The 26,496-nt window shown below is 50.6% G+C and overlaps 2 protein-coding genes across 18 annotated transcripts in view; one reads left to right on the plus strand and one right to left on the minus strand.

Moving 5' to 3' along the window:
- Window positions 1-8,278, plus strand: part of Cdc42bpa (CDC42 binding protein kinase alpha) — a 208,192-nt gene extending 199,914 nt beyond the window's left edge. For 14 of the 15 annotated variants that reach the window (XM_051148002.1, XM_051147993.1, XM_051147999.1 and 11 more), the window contains 3 exons: window positions 3,366-3,483; window positions 7,570-7,727; window positions 8,101-8,278. In XM_051148002.1, the coding sequence (XP_051003959.1) occupies window positions 3,366-3,483; window positions 7,570-7,727; window positions 8,101-8,232 (408 nt within the window). In that variant the 3' untranslated portion in view covers window positions 8,233-8,278. Of the gene's footprint in view, window positions 1-3,365; window positions 3,484-7,569; window positions 7,728-8,100 lie in introns of those variants that run through there. The other variant, XM_051148009.1, reaches the window with a different exon arrangement.
- Window positions 8,279-13,146: 4,868 nt separating this feature from the next.
- The window catches only part of Coq8a (coenzyme Q8A), a 450,047-nt gene continuing 436,697 nt past the window's right edge, over window positions 13,147-26,496 (minus strand). For all 3 annotated transcript variants that reach the window (XM_051148012.1, XM_051148011.1, XM_051148010.1), the window contains exons 3-15: window positions 24,867-25,280; window positions 24,574-24,640; window positions 20,385-20,459; window positions 17,651-17,773; window positions 16,086-16,171; window positions 15,805-15,945; window positions 15,348-15,429; window positions 15,155-15,248; window positions 14,857-14,998; window positions 14,563-14,670; window positions 14,407-14,472; window positions 14,154-14,240; window positions 13,147-13,524 (exon numbers count right to left, since the gene is read on the minus strand). In XM_051148012.1, the coding sequence (XP_051003969.1) occupies window positions 13,237-13,524; window positions 14,154-14,240; window positions 14,407-14,472; window positions 14,563-14,670; window positions 14,857-14,998; window positions 15,155-15,248; window positions 15,348-15,429; window positions 15,805-15,945; window positions 16,086-16,171; window positions 17,651-17,773; window positions 20,385-20,459; window positions 24,574-24,640; window positions 24,867-25,280 (1,773 nt within the window). In that variant the 3' untranslated portion in view covers window positions 13,147-13,236. The remainder of the gene's footprint in view (window positions 13,525-14,153; window positions 14,241-14,406; window positions 14,473-14,562; window positions 14,671-14,856; window positions 14,999-15,154; window positions 15,249-15,347; window positions 15,430-15,804; window positions 15,946-16,085; window positions 16,172-17,650; window positions 17,774-20,384; window positions 20,460-24,573; window positions 24,641-24,866; window positions 25,281-26,496) is intronic.

A 26,496-nucleotide genomic window follows, 5' to 3' on the forward strand; every position in this document is an offset into this window, starting at 1 on the left:
CTGCTGTCCTTTCATGCAGCCATGTGTTGAAATGCCTTTAAAGAAAGTATCTATTTCATCAAGTAATGTATACAAATATGAACTTCAAAGGGAGTTAACATTATGGATATTAATGTATTTAAACTATACCATACAAAGGTATTGTCTGTAATTTTCCCAGGTTAGCATAATAGTGACGTTGTTTTTTTTTTTTTTTAATTTGTTATAGTAGTAATTTTCCAGTAAGAAAATTAAAGGGGTAAATGATTATTTTTGTTGTAGTATCAGATTACCTTAAATTATGTTTTAAATGTCACTGACATTAAATTACAATGCCATCTGAATGTCTTACTTGGTAGAATAACTGTGATTAAAAATCAGCTTTAGTTTGCTTGACAGGATTCCTTAGAATCCACAGTAAGTCAGAGCCTTCCTGTGAGAGAAACCGCCTACCATAGCTGAGTTGAGCCGTGCCCATCTGTGGGAATTTGCCCTACTTTATGCATAGTTTTAACTAGAAAGTCCAAAGGCTTGGGTTTCTTGTTTTATTCTAGTGGAGTGTGCATCATTTTACTAAATGATAAACTCCTTAGTATAGATGTTTTTCTGTTTATTATTCCTTTCTTATTTTAGTTTTCAGTTGTAGTTACTAGCAGACTTTGGAAGCTTATCCGCCATTGTTTGATTTAGGTTAGGCTTATTTTATAGAAAAGAAAAGCAGGCCATCTTAGCTTTGAGGTGCAGCTTGATTCTGGCAGTTGCCACCTCCAAGGAGTCCCTCTTGGCAATGCTTGCACACGTTGCTGTGTGTCATAAGGTTGCTCCTGTGTGTGCAAGTGCTAAATGTTGCCTTTGACTGTCTTGACTAACTTTTTTTAATATTCTAATATAAAACAAGGGAAAAACTTTTCTGTAAACAAATTAACACAGAGAATAACATGGACTTTGCAGATGTGGTATAGGCACCAAAATAACAGCGTTGAGCTGCTTCTCTCAGGTTGAAGGAGGCTGGGAAAGCCCAGTGTGCAGACAGGTGAAAGCCACCATCCCTTCATAGGGTGTTAAAGTCACGTGGTAACTGGGAAGTGAGTGTCCAGTTCTAGACTTTATTATCAACCACAAATATTTAACCACACTACTAGATTTTCCTTTTGCATCTTCTTGTTTCTGGCTCATTTTGTGGATCATGTTTTAAATGACTTGCTCTTTCCCATAGTGTAACAGAGATTTGTCTTTTGACAAGTGTTAGCATATGGGTCAGCTTAGGAAGATTTACAAGGACTGGGGTCCTGAGTGGTTGAAAATGCTTACGACCAAACCTAACAACATAGGCTTGAATCCCAGAACATACAGTAAAAAGCCATCCACTAAGCACCTATATATGGCATGCATATGTACACGTGTGTGCATGTGCACACACACAATTTCATTAAGTTAAGAATTGCTACCATCTTATTCATTGGCTCCCAATGCTATTTTTCCCAGTCACTATCAAGCGGACTTTGTATCTTTAAAGCTAACACACACAGACCACACAAATAAACATTTAAAAGAAAACGTGGGTAGGAAACAGCAAGATGTTAGTAATGTTTGGTGAGTTATAGGAAAATTGTCCGCTTTATGGTTTCATTATTTCCCATATACCCTATAGTCTGGCACTACTCCCTTGACGACAAGGAAAAAGTGAACATTTTAATGAACTAATTAGTGCAGGGAAAACGGCTGCCTGGCTAATGTATTTTTCAATCCGTTTTGTTTAGTTTATTGGCCTTGACTATCATGGGATTTGCTGAGTATGGAAACAAGAAAGTGGAAGTGAGATAGCTTGGTGGATAAAGGAGTCTTCTGCCAAGCCTGATGACCTGAGTTCAAAACCCAGGGTGCACATGGTGGAAGGAGAGAAACAGCTCCACAGTGTTGTCCCCTGCCTTCCATGCATGTAGTGTGGTGTGCATGTGCCTCTGTATATAGACACACACATAATTTATTTAAAGGAAACAAAGAAACAAAAAAGGTCTCAGGATAAAATAAGAAGCCTGGGCATTGCACAGAGGTCAGCCCCTCTCAGGGAAGTAGCATATGCTAGCCCCACCAGACTTGTTCTTCTTGGTTTTGTTTGTTTGGGTTTTTTGTTTTGTTTTGTTTTTGTTTGTTTGTTTGTTTTGTTTTTTTGAGACAGGGTTTCTCTGTATAGCCCTGGTTGCCTGTCCTGGACTCGCTTTGTAAACCAGGCTAGCCTCGAACTCACAGCTATCCACCTGCCTCTGCCTCCCAAGTGCTGGGATTAAAGGCCACCACGCCCAGCCAGACTTGCTTTTCTTAACAAATGCATTCTTCAAGAAAGTCACAGGGCTTGAAGTTTGGAATACTTTTAATAAATGTTTCTTTGTATTTTCCCAACATCTTGCCTGATGCATACGCATCCCTTCCAGAAGATTTCTGGTGTAATTAAAAAGGAGGTAACTGACACTGGTGCTCACAGATGGGCCCTGTAGTCATTACTAGATCAGAGCAGGAGAACCACATAGTGGAGCAAGGCAGGTGCTTTGCTTCTGCTGCAGATGTGACCACTGTGGTTCTCAGAACCCCATGAGGCTCACGTTAGCCTGAGGGCTGAACAAGCTAAGGCCTGCTGCCCATGGCTCCATAGTGTAGATACCTATGTGCTCTGTTTCACTTCCTGGCGCCCATCTCTCTCTCTCTCTACCTCTCAGTTCCAGCATCCCTTCCTTCTAGTCTGAGCAGGACACGCCCCCCCAACCCCCGTCATGCTCCCTGGTGTAAGTGTTTCTGAGCTGTGATGTGCAACAAGGGGTTTCGTGTGCCAGAGAGAGTGATATTCTGAACAACTGGGGCGTGAATATGACACATGGTGTCAACAACTTTTTTGTCAAGAACATAATTTTACATGGCTCAGAGGTTAAGAGCACTGACTGCTCTTCCAAAGGTCATGAGTTCAATTCCCAGCAACCACATGGTGGCTCACAACCGTCTATAATGAAATCTATATACATAATAAGTAAATAAATCTTTTAAAAAGAACATAATTTTAATTGACTTTCCTCCAAATGGGCTCACCCAGGTCTCTGGGTAGACAATCTCATCTGAGTCAAAGCAGTGTCCACTGTCTGCAAATGTCCATGTCATTCTGCGCTCCACTTGTAGCTAACCATGTAACGTTTAACACCAGAAATGTGCTTCTTGGTGAGTACAGAGCAGGGTGAGAGGCATCCCATGCCACTGCTTCAGAGTCCTGCTAGTGAGGAAGGCTGGGCTCTGTTGCTCCCTGCCGTGTTGATTGCTCTGTTCAGGATCTCTTGGTTTCTTGAGAATCAGCGTGAAAGGCAGAATGTGGCTGAAGACTGTGCCTCTCTTCTGTGTTTTAGAACCCACGTCCTCAGGAAAGCCGGACAGTGTTCAGTGGCTCCGTCAGTATCCCCTCCATCACCAAGTCCCGCCCTGAGCCAGGCCGCTCCATGAGTGCCAGCAGTGGCCTGTCTGCACGTAAGTGGCCAGAAGGGGAGGAGCTTCGCAAGGTGTCATGGTGGGGAGGTAGAGTTGAGGCGGTGAGACCACAAAGGAAATGTGTCCCTTGGAACAGTTCACCTACTTGCCCAGGAGCAACTTCCTGAGAGAGCCGTGTCTACTTGTTGGAAGTGTCCCATGGTGTCCACAGCAGCATGCCTAAGTGTGTGGGAACATGCATAGCCTTGTAGAGTTCATCATGGCTGAGGCAGTGTGCAGTGGTAAAGGGGTGATTACAGACTGTGCATCAGCTTTGAGTGTCTAACAGACACTCACTGTACACTGACTCCCGGGACCTCAGTAGAGCCTTCCTTACTCCCAAACCACCAATGGCTGAGGAGCTAATTACACTACATCCATATTCCTATTTCACTATTTCAGTCAGAAAACATATTTATTACCTTATATTTTTGGATTGCTCTGGTCCGTTTGTTGCTGTTTATTGAGTAAACACTGGTTTCCATACCTGCTCTGTTTCCAGTTATCACTGGGTTTAGCTGTGCTTACAGCGTTATTGCTTATATCCAGTTAATTATCAAATTAATAACATATGCTTTATTACTTTCAGCATAACAAACCACCCTAGCGAACAAGCTGGACATGGCGTTACAGGGCTAAGGCAAGAGAATAGCAAGTGTCCGGTCTGGGCCACTTAATGAGACTCTGACAAGAAAGGTTTGCGGGACGGAGAAGAGAGGAGGAAAGTAGGGAGACAGACACACATCATGCACTTACTTATTGTGTCATGTGGTTTCTGGGAGTCAGAACAGTTCAGGCTCTTTTGTAGGCTGCAGTCAATGCAGAGCCACTTGGAGAACCCAGCCAAGCTCACCCTGTGCTTGCAGGAGGCCCTCCCTCTGCACCACATTGAAGGCCTCCATTCTCACAAGGCGGGCCTCGCTGAACAGTGCCAAATGGGTTTGCACTGACTTCCCCAGAGCAAGAGGGCTGAGGGGCAGAGGCAGAAACAGAAATGGTGAGCAGTCGCACACCACCTAAGCACAGAGTGTGTTCTGGAAGATACCATTTCTGTTCGAGGTAACAGTTTTAGAGCCTGGAGAGAGCTGTGATGTCACGATAGGACTGAGCACAGGGACCACCAGTGTAGATGTGGTTCATTGTACGCTGTCTCATCACAGGAGGGAGCCACATGTCTCAATAATTACAGGGACAGGTGCCGCCTTGAGTGGCCACAGAAGGAAGAGCATTTCAGGAGTCTTCAGTATATTTGCAGAAGTTGAAGGGAACATATGGTAACTTGCTGTCATTACCTAAAATCACCCTGAACCAATGCATAGTGCCAATCACAAGGCAAAATTCAGACAGTTGGGAAAGTGGCAGTCACTTTGTTAACCTTAGTATGTGTGGAAGCCAGATGACTGTCGAAGGGTTTAAACCAAAGCTCCAGACCACCAAGTTGAGACCTATTATAAACTGACCTGCACTCAAAGCAGGTGGAGCCAGGTTAATTTTCCTCAGAATTACAAACACTAATATTAATTTATGCAACAAAAATTCTGACCAGCCCATTCACACTTCCAGATGTGTCCTTCCTAAAGCCCAGCATTGGCTCCGGTCTATTCCGAGGAGCTTCTGCATCACCTGAGTTTGCATGGAACTTAAACAAACAAAACCCACTTGTCTTGCAGAGACTTTGGCTTTGTTAGGATTGTGGGTAGAGGTGCTGATCACTGTTGGCAGTATGCAAACTACAGCCTAGAGGGTCCCCTCCCCTGCAGGGTCCTTCACGCCTTTATCAAGCTAAGCCTTTGTCAGCTCCCCAGCTGAAGACACTTACAGAGGTATGAGCAGAGATCCCGGGAGTGCCAAGGGGCATCTGCTGTTTTATATGTCTCCCACTGGCTTCATGTGCCATCTGTCCTGGAAGGATAGCCAGCTGGGAAAGATGAAAACTGGGGGAGCTACATTGTCACTTTCTAGAAGCAGTGTAGGTCTCCCCAGACGAAGATCCACCTTGCTGTGAGATGAGTATCCGTCTTAAAGGTGGTTTCCCTTGTGACCCTGTCAATGACAGCCTCATAAGGGAGCCTCTCTGCCCTCTAAGAAGGATGCCCCTTACTCCAAAACACCCAGGGCCTACTACCCACTGGACCCTGGAACCATCCTTGTCAGAGGTTGTGCCAACAATGTGGCCTTGTCAGCCAACACTATGCGCTCCACTACTCCCAGGCCCCTTTTACTATCAAACCACAACAGCCCTCCCTACCCCACCCCACCCCTTTTTTAAAAAAGATTTGAGTGTCGGGTATAACTAATCTTTTTATACAGTCCCAATGTCTAGAAGGTAGTGTCCAGAGAGATGGCTCAGCAGCTCAGCACATACTACTCTTGCAGAGACCCAAGTTCAATTCCCAGAACCTCCATCAGGTAGCTCACAGCCATCGGTAACTCTTGCTCTAGGGCCTACAATGCCTCTCACCCCCTTGGGGACCTACACTCATGTGCACCTACCCCAAAGGCACATAAACAATTAAAACTAAAAGTAAAACTTTAAGTAGACACATCTGTGTGTGTCCCTGAGATAGATTTTCGCTCTCTGCTGTTCATAAGTGATGTGGGAATAAGGAGACTGGAGGCCTCTTCTTACCCCGTCTGGCTTTGTGAGTCACTCTTCATGCAGTGAGTTCTCAAAGAAACCATAAGGTGGCTTTTTTTTCCTCATACATAGGAAACAAGATGAAGAAGGCAAAACAGACTCGTTAAGACATGAAGCCAAGATGCTGTGGAAGGCTTGTGATTTGGACTTTCTATTCAGTGACGGGTGACATAACTGAACACTCACCTAGGCATTAGGGAAATGAAGTAGAAATGGCTGCCTTCTGTTAGGTTGTACTCCAGGGAAACCAGAGACCCATGTCAGAGTAAGGAGTGTATCTCCAAAGGAATTTCCCTCCAAATGAGAAGTGGCAGGGCCAGTGGCTTTCTTGGTACCTGGGAGGAGGGGTGTGGGCTGTGCTGTGCTGTGTGAGCCAGCACTATGCAATGGGAGCCCGTCAGTGACCATCAAGCTACCTTTAAGTCAGGAATGTGTGTAGAGGACCTTGCAAAGCCCTAGCTGCTGTATTTCTGGAACACCAGTTTACAGACAGTGCTGGTAGTCTCTGGGAGGGGCTTACGGAGGGAAGCAGCCTGGCTGGCATCAAAGACAGTATGCCAGGGGACCTTCTGCAGTGCCTTTCTGAACACTAACACAGCTGGTGGCCAGTAGCTAGACATGCAGTCATCTGGTGACATTTTTGTTGGCTTCTTAATGTAAAAGATATTTACAAAGTCAGCAAAATGTTGAAACAGCCTGTAACTTACAGTGGCCTTGACCAATCCTGAAACTTGATAAAATTAAAACTTTTCTTAATCAAAAACTAAAATATACAGCCGGGCGTGGTGGCGCACGCCTTTAATCCCAGCACTCGGGAGGCAGAGGCAGGCGGATCGCTGTGAGTTCAAAGCCAGCCTGGTCTACAAAGTGAGTCCAGGATGGCCAAGGCTACACAGAGAAACCCTGTCTCGAAAAAAAAAAAAAAAAAAAAAAAAAAAAAAAAAAAAAAAAAACTAAAATATAACAAGAAACATGGAAAGTGCTAACAATGCTCCTCAAGTTTCCAAGGGTTCTTCCCTGTCTTCTCATTTCCTGCTGTCCCTGCTGCTGGGCCTTTGCTATGTGTTCCCGGCTCTAAGATCAAAGCCTGTGAGTGTTCCTTTGTAGAAATGGTTGTCTGCTGCTGAGAATGCAGCCCATGTCTTCAGAGCCTGCTGTGAGTTCTGAGTAGGCAGAGATGCCCCATGTGTTGGAATAAGACCCAACATGTCTATAGCATGACAGATGCTGAGGGAGCCCTGGCAGAGACACCCAAGGCTGTAGCAGGTAGCTCTGGAAGGATTCTGCAAGTACCACATGGCCTGGGAACCACTGTCTAAACACCAGTACTCACCGCCAGGGGGCGACAGAAACAACCTTCAGCACTGGGCTTCTGCCTTGGCAGCCTGTTGACGTTATAGGTGTGGCCTCTTCCAAATACGTAATTCTTCCCAAACGGTGTCCTGTAGGGTCATCGGCCCAGAATGGCAGTGCACTAAAGAGGGAATTCTCTGGAGGAAGCTACAACACAAAGCGACAGCCCATGCCCTCTCCCTCAGAGGGCTCTTTGTCATCAGGAGGCATGGACCAAGGAAGTGACGCCCCGGCGAGGGACTATGATGGAGAGGTGAATGGGCCATGAATGGTGGCTTTACCTGTCATGCATGCTTAATTAAGGCCAGTGTTGTCCAGCAGGCAGTCCACCAACTTGCATATGCCTCTGAAGGGACAGGCAAGGCCTGTCATGTGGGTGTAAACTACAGCTCCCCAGAAGCTCCACGCTTCTAATTGCTTTTTTAATGAAAGGCCTCCACACTTGGCAAGTGTGTGTGTGTGTGTGTGTGTGTGTGCATGCGCACGCCCTCCAGTCATCTCACAGAGGAGCTGTCCACTGACAGAAGAGAAGCCCATGTGTGGTTGGTTGTGGGTACAGGAGGGGGCCCGGGCAGCAAGTGCCTTCCCTATTGTCCTCACCTTTCCACCAATGCCTTGTTTTACAGGACTCTGACTCTCCAAGGCATTCCACAGCTTCCAACAGCTCTAATCTGAGCAGCCCCCCGAGCCCCATTTCACCCCGAAAGACCAAGAGCCTCTCCTTGGAGAGCACGGACCGCGGGAGCTGGGATCCATGAGCCCAGGATCGCGGTGGCCATAGGCAGGGACTCTGCAACCGGACAACGGACAACGTGCCTGGCAGCAGTGTCGCCTTCCGCACCGCTGTAATGAGGATTCCTCTGTAGCCAGGCCCGCTTCACCCCGCCCCCACCCCCCAGGTAGCTTCTGTAGACAGACTGCGCAGACGCAGCGCTAAGAGTAGACCGGTTGTGTTCTCACCGTAGCCCTCATGTAGCGCCCAGCAGCCTCCACGAGCGTCAGCCCGACTGTTGCCAGGAAATACACCCTCACGAATTAAAACAATGCATATTTTACTACAATACAGAGTTTAAATAAATACATAAATGTAGAAGTTAAATACTGAATGTATATAGTCAAAGAAGCATCTTGTGTTCAATGAAAGATGGATGCGTATATAAGAAAGATCATTTAATTTAAAGAAATGTGTTGTTTCTTGTCTGTTTCCCCACTAAGTCATATACAGGGTAGAAAGGCCTCAAGTGACATTTGTAAAGAGAACAGGAGTCGGGCCCCATGGTGTCTGTCCTCTGGCATGGGCAGGCTGAGGTCTCGGGAAATCTAAGGAATGTCTGGAGATTAGTGCCATTGGTGGGATGTGACCTGGACACTACCGATGACGTTGAAGCCACGTCAGCCCCTCAGAGGCACACTTGCCTCCTACAGCATTTCTTTCTCTAGTGATCAATTTCAACATGTCCCCCACTTACTATATTTTAATATCTTGCACAGATGAATGTGAAAGACAATTCTGTCGCCTTCTGACCCTTCTCGTCATGAAGGGCCCAGGGAGAGAGAGGCGTGGCTTCTGATGATCATGGCGAGGTTCATCCAACTGCTCTTTGTCCTGGCCAAATCCTGTCCCTCCCTAGGCTGCAGTGAGGAGTCTGTGGCCTGGGCACAGCTTCCCTGTTTGCTTAAGGGTAGTTGTGAACTTCCTCACACACTACTGGGGGGAAAGTTTCCCCTTACTAAATTATGTGAAACCTCAGAAGCACGGGCTTGAACCGCCTTGACCAAATATGCCTTCCCACCTGAGGGGACAGTGGGCCTGGTCGTGTGCTGGCCCCGTGGATTGTCAGCCAGCTTTCCCTCTGGGTGTCTACTGCTCTTGTCCCAGGAAGCAAGATGAGGACCAGAGCTCATCTCTACGTACACGGTTCACCAGCTAAGAACATAGGAGAAAAAAGGTGGGAGCTGCAGTGCCCCGTGCAAGTCACAAGATCCTGTCACTCTTAATTCTCACCTCTTTGAGGTTGAAAAAGCCACTATTTCTCCCCACTTTAAACCACACCTAAAACAGATTTCTAAAGTCGCTTAACCTCCCTGGCATGCTGACACTTGGCACAGCATGCTGCCATCCCCTGAAGGCCAGACTCCCTCCCAGGGCACTGCTTTAATGGAGGAGGTTGGAGTTGAGGGAGGGAAGGTGGGGACCGGAGCCCCTCTTGATGGGGTCTTCTAGACAACAGCTTTGACAAGCCTTCTACACTGGCTCCAACATGAGTGCATTTTCTTTTAGATGGTCATTATGTCATTCTAATCTGAATCTTTTTGCCTTTGGAAAAGAAGTATAAAATTACTTTTGTACATCCAAAAACAAGGGTCAGATCCTGAGTTTGGTCAGAGCCTTGTTGTAGTAAGTGCTTGAACTCAGCACTTTGCCTGAAAGAACTGGCTCTCCTCCCCTCCATCCTCCCCTTCCCCCTCCTTCCCAGGCAGAAACCTGACCAGGATGAGTGAGACTGACAGAACTTTGGTTTGTAGCTCTGACGACCAGTTGGGGGTTTTTGTTGCCTACAGGTGCTTTTTTTGTAGAAGGGCCCTTTTAGAGCTACAGTCTAACCCTCCCTAAAGTTCAGCTCCTCTGCAGTGAGTCCCAGCCATGTTCTATCCCAAGGCCCCCTGTGGATTGGTGGATTTCCCACTGTACTCATAGATCCGGGGACCCTAACAGCAGCCCTGGCCCAGCATGTGGATAGGATCCTCACGACGACTGTCCACTGGACCCATCCCAGCCTTCCTGTCAGAAGCTGTGGAGGATGGAAAAGATGCCGGACAGGTTTCCAGGAGACAGAAATGAAGATTCCTCAGAGCGGTCAATAACCAAGACCAGAGAAAAAGCCTTAGGCCCTTTTAAGATCACTCTCCCCACCCCACGCAAGGTATTTGAAAGTAGATAGCTGCAGGAATTGATCGGTTTAGAGGCATTTCTGGCATAGTGTCTATGGGTTAGTGCTTGGTGCTCTGTCTAGCCTGTTTGCTATTTACCCTTTCTGGCTAATCTGTTAGGAGGGTTTTGGGTGGATATACAAAGAATATTACGGGTTTGTTTTGTTGCCAAAAACAAAAGCCTTCCTGTCAGTGATTGCTAAAGCATATTTCATGCGTATTAAATATATATTTATATACATAAATATATACAAAATATATATGTATATTAAATATATATACACACTCCCTGTGCTTAGCCATTTGCATTTTTCCCCTGTGAATACAGCTTTTAAAACCTGGGTGCAAGGGGGATAACTACAAATAGCCTGTTCGGCTTTCCAACGAATTCCTAGTCAAGCTTAAGGGGAGCTTCTGAAATTCCTGTCATCCCCACCAGCTTTTCCTCAGCCTCTCCTCTTTCATGTTAGGATCCTGTCATTTTGTTGCTTAGTGACCACATTCATTTCTGGGAAAGCTCAGCTGGCTTGTGTTGGACCTCAGGTATCTTTACAAAAAAGCCAGAGTAGAGGGACAGGCTCAATCCCAGGTGCCGACGCCCATGTGCAGCCTTGGCAGTGACCACAAATTCTCCCAGCTCAATAGACCTAGCCAAGCCCCACCCCCACACAGGTGCACTTAACAGCGTGACACCATGCTGCAGGTCATACTTTGCCATAGCCCAAGACCCCTGGTCCACTGGCTAGCATCTCACTGCACCCTTGAGTGGCTCATTCCTTGTTGAAACCTTCAGTCCTCAGAAGTCCAAAGTTCCCTGTGGAGCCCTGCTGCAGTGAGTGTGTCTCCTGCAGGTGCCTGCACCACATTCCCCCACCCCAGGGGCAATACACAGGGACCTACTAAAGTTTTAGGAGACTGACCATCACAAGTCAGCCTTGATGCCATTGAAAACAAAGTGACCTGCCTTTTTATTTGATAGTGTAATACCATTTATTTTATAAATTTTTAGGATTTTTTTTCTCATTGTAATATTATTGTACAGTTTTGCATGGCCTCAGTGTATCATTTTTGTTTAGAATATGATGCTGACCAGTGTGTGTGTGGAAGGGAAGATGGCCTCTTAGCACTCACTTGGTTTGGTTTCGTCCCTGATGTCTTAGGGAGCTTCTTGAGAGAGTGTCTGCTACCAAACTATGACATGGATTCTTTTGCACAGAACTATTTAAGGTGGGATAGTAAAAAGTGTAACAAAGGATTTCTCACCAATATTTTATGTTGGTATCACCTAAATAACCAGACTTTGATGTACTGCAATAAAATAAGGAACTGTTAGGACTGAGTATTTTGTCTTTTTCTTTCCCTATGTAAAGAGTGTGAGGAGTTCCTGGCTCCTGGACTACTACTTTATATACCAGAGGACACAAGTCAGTTCACCTCTGGGGTTTGATCTGAGATTTGGAGCTCAGGTAAGAATAATGTTCAAGCCCTGGAAGTGCTCAGCTCCCTTTCTCTGATAAGAACTCCACAGTCACCGCTATAGGCTCCTGGGCCACACTCTCAGGCTCAGGGTCGGCTGCAGTGCGAACCTCAGAGCTACTCGACTGTTGCCTGTGACTGGCCAGACAGCGGCTTGGAAGAGTTGGGTACCGGTTCTGGTGAGTTAGAATGGCGCAGGTAAGGCTGGGTGGCCTTATCAGAGACCCCAAAACTGAAACTGAAGTCATTCACACCCCTCCTAGCCATTGGGACTCTTGCAGGTTCACAAGTCACACTAGGCACCTGTTTGGCAAACTTTCCGCAAAGAAATGGATGAGAACACCATGTTCCAGTAAAACTTCGGCAGCACAGTGAGCCCAGTATGACAAAGGGGTGGTAGTTAGCCAGGCTGCTAACCAGGACTTTAAGGGCACACTGTTCCTGTCCCAACCTACTCCCACCACTTAGTACCTGCAGTTCTGTAGTCACGAAACTCACAAGCTTGTTTTCTCTAAAATGCCTAAGAAGCCTAGAGGCTCAAACTTGTGATCCTAATTACTTGGGGGGGAGGAGGGTGGGATAAGCAGGAGGATTACAAGTTCAAGGCCTGCCTGAGCAACTACTTAATAAGATCCTGCCTCAAAAGTTAAGGGCTGAGGGTACAACCCAGTGGTAGGGCACTCGCTTCCTATCTGTAAGGCCTTAGGTTCAATCCCCAGTGCCAATAAAGCCCTGAGTCAGACACAAATTCATAGATATTCTCAGTGTCTGCCTATGTTGCTATGGTCTGTTCCCACCAAAAGCAACTGCTACTCTGGCTCAGAGACCTTTACAGGTAAGGAGCACACCACCCAGGTCCTAAGTGGAGCCACCTCATTCCCAGGATTCATGGGACACATAGGAAATGGCACTCCCCAACACACTTCTTTATTGAATGAAAAGGTATGAATGTGTAATTACAAAACAGCAAACAGCCTATGTTGATCCCCTGATCCAGGGTAGCAACCACCTGTCCTGAAACATGCTGGGGCCCTGCTCTGCTGAGATGGAGCCAGGGAGGCTGTCCTCCTGTCCTGAGCTCCAGGCCACAGGGACACAAAAATTCATCCTGCGTAGCCAACTAGAGCCCAAAGGTAGCCAGGCTGGCTTTAGTCGTTGCTCCATGTCTCATTCATGGTAGGAGGAGACAGCAAAAGCAGCCTGCCTTTTTGTCTCGACAGTTCAGAAGCAATAGTGGGGGTCTCTGCAGGGCTCTCTTCCTTCCTACTCATGGAGGTTGTGGCTCTCTGACCATCCTCTGCTTGGCTGAGCCTGAAGGAGGGCACAACCCCTTGTCAGCCTGGTCCATGCATAACCTATTGCAGCCCAGCCTTCGTCTTGCAGTAGTTACTGTAGGCTTCCTCAAACATGGCCTTGCAGGGGAAGCGGGCCTTCAGCTTGGAGCAGATGAGGAAAGAGCCACCCATCTTGCGATGCAGAGAGTAGGTCTCCTCTGGGGGCGGGACGAGGCGGTGCTTCAGCATGACCGGGATCAGGTTATGGATCTTCTCAGTGGTGCTCTGGGTGCCAAAGTCAAAGGGCTCTTCTGAGGCAAAGGCCTCCCCCAGGATGAGGATGGCATCCAGATGGGCGTCCTCCATGGCCTACATCAAGAAGGGCAGAGATGATCAGAAGCCCCAGGCCCTACCGTAGCTCCTGATCTCAGCACCAAGTGCTCGGGTATGAAGGACAGCGGAGGTGGTGACTCCAACCCTCAAGCACCAGGCAGACACAGGCTGCATGTGAGACAATGTAGAGCACAGAGGCCTTCCCTCTTTCTACAGCATTCACTTCTGTCTAAACAAAGTTGTTCTAGCCAAAAACTGCGGATCCCACAGAACAGGCAGGGCCTGGCCACTGTGGGGATTGTTGTGGGAGCCACCTGTTCCCTAGCTTATGGCAGTAGTCACCTTCCAGGCTCAGGGTACGTGAGAAGTGCCTGTCACCAGAATACTGGGGGGACAAGGGGGACCTGGACTGGGGACAAATGAAGCTAGCTGCACAGAGGAAGCAGGTGGTCACCTATCCTGATGGTGTGCTCCTCCTAGGAGTGACCCAGGTCAGGAGGGTCAGCTCTCCAGTAGCTGCTGGGTGACGAGGCTGTATAGGCCTGGGTGCTCTGTCCACCCTACACACTCCTACAAAGTGGCTTCCAAGGCCACCAAGGGAAGACACAGCCATGCCTACAGGGAGCTGGGCCTGAATCTCCCATGAGCCTGGGTGGTTCACTCACCTTGACCTCATAGCCAGTGAGGAACTTCATCTCTATGGATTTCTTCAGCACTCCCTCCCTGTCCTGGTCAGCAGCAGCCCGGATGACCTGGAAAGAACAGAGAGGCTCCAGCTGCCCCACCACAACCCCCCCAAAGCCCCTCCCAGCTGCCCCACCACAACCCCCCCCAAAGCCCCTCCCAACCCTGGCCTGGGGTCACAGCCAGCTAGGTGGATCTGACAGGCTGTGGCCAGGGCGCCATTCCTGCTCCTACCTGAATGTAGAGGTCAGTGAAGGATCTGTCATATTCCCGAGTTGCCCCGAAGTCCAGGAGAGCTACCTATAGTGAGACACAACACTGGAGCTCTGCCCTGTGGTGCTGTGAGCACATGACAGGTAACCAGCATGTGAGGTTCAGAATGGGGCCTACCTTGTGCTGCTGAGGGTCATAAAAGAAATTGGACCAGTTGGGGTCAGTCTGCATGACATGGAACTCAAACAGCTCCCTCAGGCACAGCACCAAAATGTTGTAGCAGATCTGGGGACAGGGTGGGGTCCGGGGTCAGGCAGTGCACACTGCTTCATGATCTCTTAACATCTTCGCCTGATTCCCACCCTAACTGCCCCAACAGAAGGATGCGGTCACTACCCCCTCGTCTAGCCTCCCCAGGGAAGCCTTGGGAGGGCTGTTCACACCCTGAGGTTCAGCATAGCCTGAGCGCACCTCATTCCGCACTTCCTGGCTCAGCCCTTCCGCCTGGTCCAAGGGGAAGCCTGTTATCAGCTCGGTGGTCAGCACATGAGGACTACACAGCTCATCCACAATCTCAGGCACGTAGAAGAAGGGGTGGTCCTTCAGCAGCTCCCTGTATGGAGAGGGTGCTCACATCTGTCCTGGACCCTCCACAGTCTCCAGAAGGAGAGCCCGCCAGGGGAGGATGTGGCCACCCACCCTTAAAAATAGAGGAGCCTGCCCATCTGGGTGTCCCCTAAGCCTCCCAGGGGCCCCATAAGAGCCACACCTGAACTTCTTGGCATAGGCTGCCTCCCTCTGGTAGTCACACTCGAGAACAAGCTCCCGCCTCAGCACATCAATCAGGTGCTCAGGGAACAGGCCTGTGACAGAAAGGGGGCATCAGGTGTTAGGGGGTGCTCCATAGGGCTTTTCCCTGGCACTCCTAGAATCCAACCCGGGTGCCCGCCATCCAGCCCAACCTTCTGGAAGCATGTTGCTCATGTTCAGCACAGTCATGAGGTTGTTGACATCACTGTTAATGCTTTGGGCCACACCAGGGTACTGCACAGAGGGAAGGAGAGTTACCTGAGGAGGCAGCAGGGCAGGCTGCCCTTCCCGTTAGCCTTCCAGCTCAGATGAAGCAGCCCAGACTAAAACAAGGTTGCCATAGCCTGACCCATCACCACCTTGCCCTCCATTTCTCCTCACCCTACCCCCCAAGAAGAGCCGCTGGCTCCAGTCTAGGCCCCAAAAGGCCACCCTGCACCAAGAATGCCAGGAAACAGCCGCATTCCCTAACATCTAGCAAGCACTCTCCTAGCACCCAGTACATCGCGGTGCTAAAGACAGAACAGCCGAGTGTCTCAGGAGACATAGGGAAGGCCCCACCCTCTGAGGTCCTGTGAGAACAGGTAGACACCACACAGGGCCATCTACCTGGATCTTCATGGCCACCTCACGGCCACCCTTCATGCGGGCCAGGTGCACCTGCCCTATGGAGGCAGCAGCAAAGGGCCGCTCCTCAAAGTACTCCAACTTGTCCCGCCAATTGGGGCCCAGGTCATTGTTGAGGGTTTTCTGGAAAGAGGCCAGGGAAGACAGGGCACAGCCTGGTTACCTGGGGTACCCTGATACACACCCAGCTTGCTCCCAGAGCTTAGTCCTTCTATCCCCAGGGTGGAGCAGTGACTCTCGCCCCCACCTCCTGCTGGCCTCACCGTCATCTGCTTCAGTGGCATGAAGTCAGCACTCTGCCGCACCCGCTCGAAGATCTTAGCCAGGTGAGGGTTGATAAATGCATCATCTAGAAGACAGAGGTCAGAGTGAGGCTTATTAGGGAGAGATGCACACAGGCCGGTAGTAGGGCTGCCTAGGTATCCCTTGCTAGTGTGGCCTCTGGGGACCCTCCCTCACCCTGGCCCCTGAAGCTCAGACACAATGACAGACCCAGCCTCAGCTTCCTCCTGACACAGACTCTAGGTTAGGGCTCTAATGGGGACACACTAGTAAGGCACAAGCCTTTATATACGTTCACATCAGCTTCCCCTCCCCTCCCCAGAAGAGCAGCCAAGAGGCCTGAACCTATCCCTATGACCTAGCAGGTAGACAACGTTTTTATAACTAAGAGAAATTTTAAATTGCCCATAGTCTGACTAAACCTTGTACTGTGCACTTCCTGGCTCCCTAATGTGGCAAGGCATGGACTATCCTGAATACATCTCTGGATGGTTTAAATGAGGCTCATATGTTGGTCCTCCACTGGTGGAACTGTTTGGGAAGGATTAGGAGGTGTGTCACTGAGGGTGGGCTTTCAAAAGCCAGAGACATTCTCAGGTCTCTCTTTCCCCCTCTTCTCTCTCTGCCCACCCATCCTTTATCTCTTCCTTCTTTTCCCCTCCCCCCTCTCCCTCTCATGCTTGTAGATCAGGATGTCAGCTCTCAGCTACTGCACCAGCCATGTTCCCCAGTATGATGGTCACAGCTCACACTCTTTCTTCTCTAAGTTGTCTCAGACATGTCTTATCACAGCAACAGACAAGTAACGAAGAAAATGTCTTCCCCTCCCCATGTGCTTGTTTTTCAAAAGACTGGGAGTGCTAACAGTTGTGAGATGCTCACACATGCCCTAACATGTTTCACAGCTTTCATCCTGCTTGCCCTCTAGCACAATTCCTGACCCTACCAACCCGCTGAATTTTCCTTCATTTAAATTCTCAGACACCACAGCACACCAGGCATGGTGTGAGCATCACTGGGCTTCAGGTATGTGCTGTCCACACACATTCTAGGAAGTCTATGCCCAGCTACATGGCCCCTAGGCAGGGCCCTACACCCAATACCACTCTGAGAGTTGAACCCAGGCAAGGGAGTAAGCCCACTTTGCTCTCATGCCTTCCCATTCAGAGGAGCCCATACTGGGGAGCCCAAGGCCTCCCTTAATGCAACTCCTCCCCATCACTCTGCCAGCCCAGTCTTTTCTGAGGTCACACACTGGTCCCCAAAGCTGAACTGCAAGCTCCTCCACTAGCTCCCAGGGACCAACACAGCAGGCAGGGTGGCAGGGCCAGGCTGCCATGCTGACATTAGAGACAGCTTCTGAGTTTCGCAAAACACCCTTCCAGAGGCAAGAAACATCCCCCTGGCTCCTGCTGCTGCTGATGTAAACATGTCCACGTCCCAGGACTGCCCCAGTAGACCCTTCCCAAACCCAACCACTGTACCTTCCGCCACCACCTCCACCTTGATATCCGCAAGCACGTGCAGGGCTGAGCCTGCCACTCACCCTGGATGCTCAGCATCTGGCCCAGCTTCAGCGCCGCCCCGCGCACCTTACACAGTGTGCTCACAATGCGCTCCGCATTAGCCTCTGACAGGAAGGGGCTAGAATCCAGCACAGCTTTCTTCCCTGTGATAAGATGGGGTCAGCACACATCCATGATTTAGAAGGTGATTGGGAGAAGACTTCCTAATGTCTGGGCACAGGGACTTGGGCAATATACACAACTGTTTGGTGTCCATGGAAACAGAAAGGAAATTTCAAGTCCCTCCATCCTCCATAGCCCTCCAAAGCCAGGGAGGCCTCCCTTGCTAGTGGGGCAAGTCTGGCAGGAGGGCCAGGAGATCCCTTAGCAGTACAAAGGAGACGACAGACAAGCCTCTACCCTACTGTCTTGGCCGAAGGGTCTCTGGAACACCAAGGGACTGTGCACTTGTCACACTGGTCTTGGCTGCAAGAATAACTCCATTCTGAAGGGTCAAGGACAGCACAGCCTTTGGGTATTGTTTCTCTCCTCTGCCCCACAGCTTGGCACAGCCAACTGGCCCATAGACAACCCCTTCCAGTACACAGGGTGGTGGCAACAGCTGGGTGATGACTCCAGGGAGCTGACAGTGCCAAATGAATCCTGCCACAGCCATCAGTGTGGCCAAAGGGCATCATCGCTTCTGCCCACATACCAAGTCCAGCCATGACAAGGTAGGAACAGGCCCTAACAGGGGTCTGAGCTTCCAGGTCCCTCTGTCCTCTGAGCCCTGTGACACTCAGGGCTCCTGTCACTTTCTATGCGATTTTGGGTTAGAGAAGCCCACCTCTGGGCTCCTCAGGCCCTGACAGCTCCTTCAGCATGTAGCCACAGGCCTGGAATGCTAAGGGCAGGGAACTTAACAACTGCCCTTGCACCAGGCATAGGCAGCCTGCTCTGGCAAGCCTGAACATAGGAGGAGAGTTACAGAGCCTTCAGTCAGCCAGCCCTGGTGACAAACATGGTGAGGGCTTAGGCTCGCTCCTTGGTCCAGACAAGAGGACAAGATATACAGGATAGGAGGGTCACCCTGCAGGAAGTCTGGGCTGTCCCAAGGCCTACCTACAACCCTGAGGTAGAACCAACTCAGGACAGTGAGTCTAGAAGGCAGAGCCCAGAGTGCGGCAGTCCTCCTCAGTCCTCCCCGGGCCCTGGGACTTAGGGCTAGGAAGATAGGAGAGGGAGTAAACACACACAAGGCCACTAACTACAGGGCAAAGGAGGGAACTGTCCCTTACCTATACACAAGTCACACCTCAGCCGAGTCACTGTCTCCTAGCACCTGGGACGGGGACAGTGTCTGGCCCAACAGGCTCTCCTAGGCATCTCCTCCCCAGTGTGGGCTGATTGTCACAGGCTAGAGACATGTCCCCTACCCAGAATGGCCTGAGCCAGCCAGGACAAGCCAGAAACATGGTGGCATGCCCAATGCAAGACAGGGTCTATCAGGGCAGAGCTTGCTAGCCTGGTCAAGGCATGCTAGACATCTTAGAAGCTAGAGCAGGTTGTCTACCCAAGGCTAGTTAGCCTGACTGGCAGGGCTAATGGAACCTAAGCCTCAGTCACTATGGTCCCTGAAAGGACACTAGCTATGCCCTTGAAGCCAGGCTGGCTGCTTCTCCTCTTAGACAAGGGAGGGGAGAGCAGCTGGCAGGGGTCCTGGGTCTTGGGAAAGCTAGCTTCTCATCCCAAAGTACTTGAGCACCCGCACTAAAAATACCCTTGCTAAGTCCCCTGTTCCTGGGCCCCTTCCAAGGACACACAAGCTGCCCATCCTAGGACTGTGGTCTGTGCGACTATGCCTGTGACCTCTTTCCACAAGAGAAAACCCCATGAATGAAGCTGATACACCTCCTCAGACCCCAAAAAAACATGGATGTGACTATCAAGAGGCCCCATGAATAGGGGTGAAAGCCGTGAGGAGCCCTTGTGAGGCTGCAATCCCTGAGTAGGATGGGGCAGAGGGTACTCAGCCCAGAACCTCAAATACATGCTGGGGAATCCACTAACAGGGACCCCAGTGGTTTGCTGGGTGAACTCCCAGCCACCTACCCTCAGAGAGGGTCCCACATGGCATCCCACAGCTCCTTCCCCAGCCAGCACCAGCACACCCCTAGGTTTCGGTGGGGCCGGGATGCAGCGCATTCTCTAGACTACAGCCTCAAGAGGCCATTCAGCTTGTGGTCTAGGCAAGCTTGATGGACCTGATCCTGGAGGCACAGAGCAGAGCTTAGCTATGACCTTTGTCTCAGAGGCCAAAGTCTCTGGAATGGTCCCAGATGCCTACATCCCCACTCACAGGGAATTAGGGAGCCCTGTGCATCTGACCCAGGCAGACTATAGTGCAGAAGTTCCTCAGGAGCAGGGAAGGAAGTAAAAGCAGGAATAAGCAGTGGGCATGCATGTAGGTAAGTGCTAGTGCAAGCGAGTGAGCACGGGGGTACATGTGCTGGTGGTGGCCTGGATGTGGGCAGCTGGAGGAAGCCAGAAGAGGCTGGGTGGTCAGCAGGGGCTGAGGATGAGAGCCCCCTCCAACCCCCCACCTCTCTAAAGCAAGTTGGTCTACCCAGAGGAACAGTTGCTCAACCCAGGAACTACATTTGAGAGGGCTCCTGCAGCTGGGATATGGGGTGGTTCTCAGTGGCTGACATCCCTAGATGTAGGTGGACAGCGGGTGAATGGGCCATCCACCTTTCTAAGCAGGGCTCTGCTTACCTGTGGAGTCCTCAGAGCGCAGACTCTTCTTGGCAACTTCAGCCAAGGCCCCAAAGCCTAGACCTACAGCCAGACCTGGAAGGAAGAGAAAGGCAGGTGCTCAAGTGGCCGGGACCACCCAGCCACCAGGCCAGGTGAGCAGCAGGCAGACACCCAGCCACCAGGCCTCACAACATTCTGACAGGGAGTAAGCGCCAGCACACCCCAGTGGTTTTAGGAGGACATTTAGCTCTGCGTGACTGCTTCCTATGAGTATGCACATCTCCCAGCCATCGCCTTTGACCACTCACACACTCACGGGAACACAGAGTGCATATTGTGAGGGACCAGCACAAATGGGAAGATGGTGAGGGCATGGTCTGTGGACCACTTCCTGACAACACAACCATGGAAGGCAACCACTCACTTCAAGTCTGCAAGAGCATCCAGTAGTCTTGAGTTTTCTAAGTTACCTCTGTAGCAATATAAAACAGCTAGCAGTAAAAGCTGGAATGTTCCACAATAGCCAAAACACAGGTGTCCCAGCTGAAGCCATGAAGCCAGAACAGGCCCCGTGCCACCTCTACTGCCATGCTGGTAGCACTGGCAATGACTGAGAACAACAGCCCTTGGGTCTTCCCTCCCAGCCGGAACTCCTGAGAGGCTTTGCAGAAAGCTGGGGAGTCTGGCTCAGGGCAGGGCAGGCACACCACTCAGACAGGGTAAGGTGTGTAAGACTGTCCCCCAGCCTTTCTACAATAACAGCTTAAACAGAAACACTGGATTTACTGAAAAATTTATTGCATGAAAAAATTAATGTTATCTGGTCATGGCTGCATATGCCTGTTATCCCAGCACCTGGAAGGCAGAGGCATGAGATCTGCCACAGTTCAAGACTAGCCATGGATACAAATCAAATTCCAGGATATCCAGGAGTATATAGTGAGATCTTGCCTCAAAAAACTCTTTTAAAATGCTTTTTTAATTAAAAGGAAACTCCTTTACAGATTTAATAATATACCTTAAATGCCACTAGGTGGCAGTGCACTCTCTACTTTGTCCACCCTAAGGCAGCTTCTACCTCAGAGGTCAGTAAAAGAACTAAAAGGGTAAAGTGCCCACACTTTCAGGTTCAAGGCACTGCAAACCAGCTTGCTTATTCAAAACAATCAGCCTCGTAATGACAATAGAAGCCTCGTGTTAATTACATGCATAATTTTAAACTTTTTGGAGGCCACCTTTTTTTTAAAGGCAGGAAGAAACACGGAGAATGAATTCTAATGTATTTAACCGAGTATATCTAAAATAGAAATGAATATAAAAATCAAAGACATTTTCCATCTGTGGGTGTGTGCACTGTCTTCAAATGCTGTGGAAAGGCACATGCATAGCACACCATGGGGCAAGGCAAGCCAAACTAGAAGTCACAGTTCCTGCAATGCCCAGAGGCATGATTAAAACATCCTACCAGGGACATGCTGGTGCACTGGGATGGGGGCACTAGTATGGATGTCTGGTGAGGGTAGGCACCAGCTCTGTTCTCTTTAAGACTCCTCCTACCCCTGCCACTCCGGAGGACACTGGGCACTGGGAGCTACAGTCCTGATTAAACATTAACTCCCCACCACTGTCTTGCTCACCCTACCCAGCACAATATCTAACTCAGCAAAAGAAAGATGGACAGACAACATCACCCTTCACCAGGGTCCCTTTAGAGTCCTTTCTGCTTACAGTGAGTCTGTGACAGGTAACATCACAGGCCATCGGCTTGTCTGGCTGAGCATACAGCGTTCAGAGTCCTCCGAGACATACCCTGGCTGGACCTAGCACTGTGTCAAACGGTTCCTGGCTGTTTCTGGGTTCCCAGGCAAAGTACAAACTCTACAATGAGGAGGACTGTTATTAAACAAATGCCTGAAGGAAATTCTAGGAAGGAGGCCTCACACTCATACGGGAGCTACACCAGTGCCAGGAGCTGCCAACAGGGTACAAGCTCCCACAGCGGGCAGACCGGGAGGTAAAAACGAGCTCACCCCTCCAGCAGTCAGGACCTTGGCCTCCTCAGTTCTCTGAACCCAGAATAAATTGGCTCTCCCACCCCCACCAGGTGTAACGTGATTCTTGGAATCCCCTGGCCAGCTCAGCCTTCATCCAGAGCCAGGTGAACCTGGGCTAACTAACTGTGGGGAGAGCGGAACTTCAGCTGGGATTTTCTGCCACCTTCAGGTACCCTGCTTCTGCACTCAAGGACCTCACAGCACCACCTCTCCTACTGTGAGCCATGGTCTACAGGGCCTGTTCTCCACATGTCATCGAGAAGAGAAAACCACTGGTGGCAGCCTGGCCTTCCTCCTGACCTGTAAAACAGCACACTGCCCATACACAGAAAGTTCCCAACACCTCTCTCATGGAAGGCAGAAAGGAAGTGACAGAGCATATAGCTCTCCCACAGGCAAAGCAGAGGCACAGTGGGCCTGTGTCCAGGTTCGGAGCCAGTTCTGGGCAGCTCTGAAGCCCAGCCCAGCTTCCCCCCTCAGCTCCCTCTGGAGCTCACCAGTCACCAGAGGTGAAAAAAAGCAAAACAACTTTCAACAGCAGAGTCCTTCATGAGCAGGCTGGGTGACAGTGAGAGCAGGAACAATAATATGTCACCATTCCCAGCAGTGCTGGCTGTGCCTGCTCAAACCCCAGGCCTCTGCAGAAGCAAGCAGACAGCAGCACTGAGCTACCAGGCGCTGTGGGCCAGGCCCTGCTTGTACTCAGGAAGGACCCAGGGCCTTGTGCGTGCTAGGCAAGGTCTCCACTCCCTGAACCGCATCCTCAACCCTGAGGTAATTAACACGCGTGGCTCACACTGTTAAGACAGTCCACGCAGAGCAGACAGATGGACATGGGCATTGTCCTTTGCTGCTAGGTCTCACCCCCAAAGAAGTTGGGGTCCTGGGACAGGAGCTGCAGCGGAAGAGGAACAGAAAGGGGTGGGGGGCACCCTGTCAGGAGGGGAAGACCTGATAAGTCTCTGCTGGCTCCATGGGGGGAAGGGAGAAGAAGCAAGTTCTAGGACAGGCAGCTCAGACATCCTTGTACAAGCAGAGGTGCAGACTCAGCGTCCTCCTCTGTAACTACACAGAACAGCAGCCTCTCCACTGGAGCTGAACCCCCAGGGTCTGCCACTCCCAGCACAGTCATGTCCTTCTGTTTCCTGTCCAACACAAGGCGAAGAATTTGCTCTGCCACATACTACAACCACCATGACATACTGCTTCGCTCCAAGCCCAGAAACAGCCAGTGTCCACAGCCTGAACCTTCCGGAACCTCCTGTTGTTTCCACATGTTTTGGCAACAGTGGGGGTGGGGGAGGTAACTGATACAGATGGAGTACAGAAGAGGACTTATTAACCAGAAAAGGGAGACGGAGATCCTGAGCCTCCCTGGCCAAAGCAACACCAGCTTCATCCTGAGCCACCAGACTTCTTAGGTACCGAAGCATTTGTTCAAGGGCAACATGGGAAACAGGCCGCCAGAGCTGTTCTTCCATCATTTACATTGCCTGGAGAACCTACCAAAGACAGCTAAGCCTTAATAAACTGTACCTCCAGAAGCCCTGGCCAGAGTACCCCACTGCGAATGGGACTCTGCAGATGAACGGTGGGCACAAGCCTGCACTATACACGTCTCCTTCCAGAAGAGTGCAGGTGTGGTAGGGTCAAAGGCTGTTCACACGAAAGCAAGAACAAACCAAGTCCCCAACACTGCAACAAGCTGAAATGGTTCTAACTGACAGCAAAGGGCCACAGCCTGCCAACACCATCGCACCAACAAACACAGACCTGTGAGATCTGGCAAATGTGTTCCCTAAATGGCGGGTCCCAGAGCAGAAACTCCTCCATCTGGGGAGCTGTACTCCCCACTGGTCTATTTGGGCAAAGATTGCCCCAAGAAGGGCCTGCCAAGTAGTCTAAGCTGTATGTAGCTCATGGCAAGATTCAGCCACAAACCAGCCCCAGGGATAAGCCAAGATGGGGCTGGAATCCAGTAGCCAGGTCATCACCTGCAGGAACACCCAGACCCTCAACAGCCAGTTCATGGGCAACACTGGCACATGCCACCCAGTATGGCTGGATTCCCAACCACTTCCACCTCCACTCGACCAGGACAGACAGGGCAGGGCAGTAGGGGAGGGGCAGCATGGGGAACGTGGCCACCTCACCTCCAAAGTTGGCCAACCGCCCAATCCGGGTAACTGGCACCTTCCGCTCCCGAGCCCGCTCACTGAGCTGGAGGGAAAAACAAAAGAGACTTATGGAATTGACAAAATTGACACGTGAGGCAAGGCAACCCTGAGGCTCGTGCTGTCTGCATCTCCCCTTTCCATGCCACTGGCCAGCTAGCCAGCTGGCAACATGTATGGCATCCCAAGGTGGGGGACAAAATAAGGGCCAACACCAGCCCCACTGGGAGCAGAAGCCACCCAGGCCCAACCGTGATGCCTCTCAGACCCACCATCTGTTTGTGTGGCTTGCTCTCAGGGCGAGCCTTGGCCTGCCGGGCCTTCTCAATGTCTTCAGCTGTGAGGCCCCCGACCGGAGACTGGTCCTGGTGGAAGAATCTTCGCTGGCTGCTGTTGGCCACGGACAAGTCTCTATGATCCACAAAGAGCCTTCCATTGACTCTGCCCATAGGAGAGACGGTCTGTCCTGAGAGCCCAGTTTCCCTGAGGGGTCCACTGGAGACATAGGTAGGAGCTGGGCCCTCACTGTGGGCATGACCCAGGGACGAAGATGATGGCTGGTCCAGCGAAGAGGCTGCAGAGAAGTCCATGGAGGCTCCGGCTGCCTGTGGTGTTGAGAACTGAACCTCGGCTTCCAGATCTTCAAAGTTCTCAGTGGCATATGAATCTTCATGCTTATCCTGACCCTGCAGAGAGCAAAGGCCAGTGTGAGGGGCAGGACTGGTCTGGAACGCCTCCTGGTGAGGGTACTCGCATGGGACTGCCAGCCAGCCCTCCCTAACCCTCCTACGGTGATACTATGCCTAAGACCTGAGGTCCCCTTCAAAGTCTAGGAGGCAGCAAAGAGCTGCAACCTGCTTCCTCCACAAGTTTGCTGTGTGCTCTCAGACAGGCAGCTATACACATCACTGGGCACCTACTGTAGGCCCAGCCAGGCCCAGAAGATACAGATGACGACTGTAGCAACAAGTCCCTCGCCTAGAAAGCAGGGCCAACACAGCCTGTGGGACTTTTAGGAGAGAAACCAGGACAGAAGATGAGGAAAGCTCACAGATGTGTAACAGACCAGTGAGTCATAAGAGGGGACCATAGACGGAAACCAATGAGGTCTGCAACACTTCACTGCAGACCTAGACCCTACCATCAGCCCTGGCATGCAGCCAAGAGATTCTTACCAGAGGTGGTCAGAGGCTGGATGTCCTTGTCAACCTGAGACGCAGAGAGGGGGGCAGAGGACACCCCATTTTCCTCTGTTCAACCATCAAGCCCAGGCTCATCCTCATTTTTAACCTGGAATGAACTTGAACAAGTTCCTAACCATTCTCAGTGACTTCTACTTCTGAAAATAGGGCTCCCACTGTCAGGCAGGGACAGTGGAGTCACACCAAGGTCACACTAACTACTGGTAAAGGCTATAATTAAACAGCACTGTGCCCTGGCATGGGAGGGGGGGCAGGCCCATGGCCAGGTCCCCTGGTTCAAATGAAATCTGAGCAAATGGCATGGTGTACACGCTGTCCACATGTCATACAGCAACAGCGGGAGACCTGAGCCCCCATGTGCAGCCACTTGCGATCCTGTGAGGGCTGAAGAGTAAGCCTTGCTCTCCCAGGGAAGCGGGCAGCCTGGGTGCTGCTCTCACTCCCCAACGGGAAACAGACGGAGCTAGCGTGACTGGTAAAGACCAGAAGGCAACAGGCAGCAGACGGGGGTCCAAAGCCAAGGGCTTGCTCTGCTCTACTCAACGTCCCAGAGTAGAAGCAGTGAGTCACAGTGGGGTTCCGGGCACCTCTCAAGGCCTGGTATGAAGAGTCTGGGCAGAACCCTCTCCTGTCCCACAGCTCTCATGATAACCTGCTGGTCTTGTGTGACTTGTTACAGTAGCCGGGACCCAGCCTCTGT

This window comes from Acomys russatus, chromosome 6 (assembly GCF_903995435.1).
Source record: "Acomys russatus chromosome 6, mAcoRus1.1, whole genome shotgun sequence".
Classification (NCBI taxonomy): Eukaryota; Metazoa; Chordata; class Mammalia; order Rodentia; family Muridae; genus Acomys; species Acomys russatus.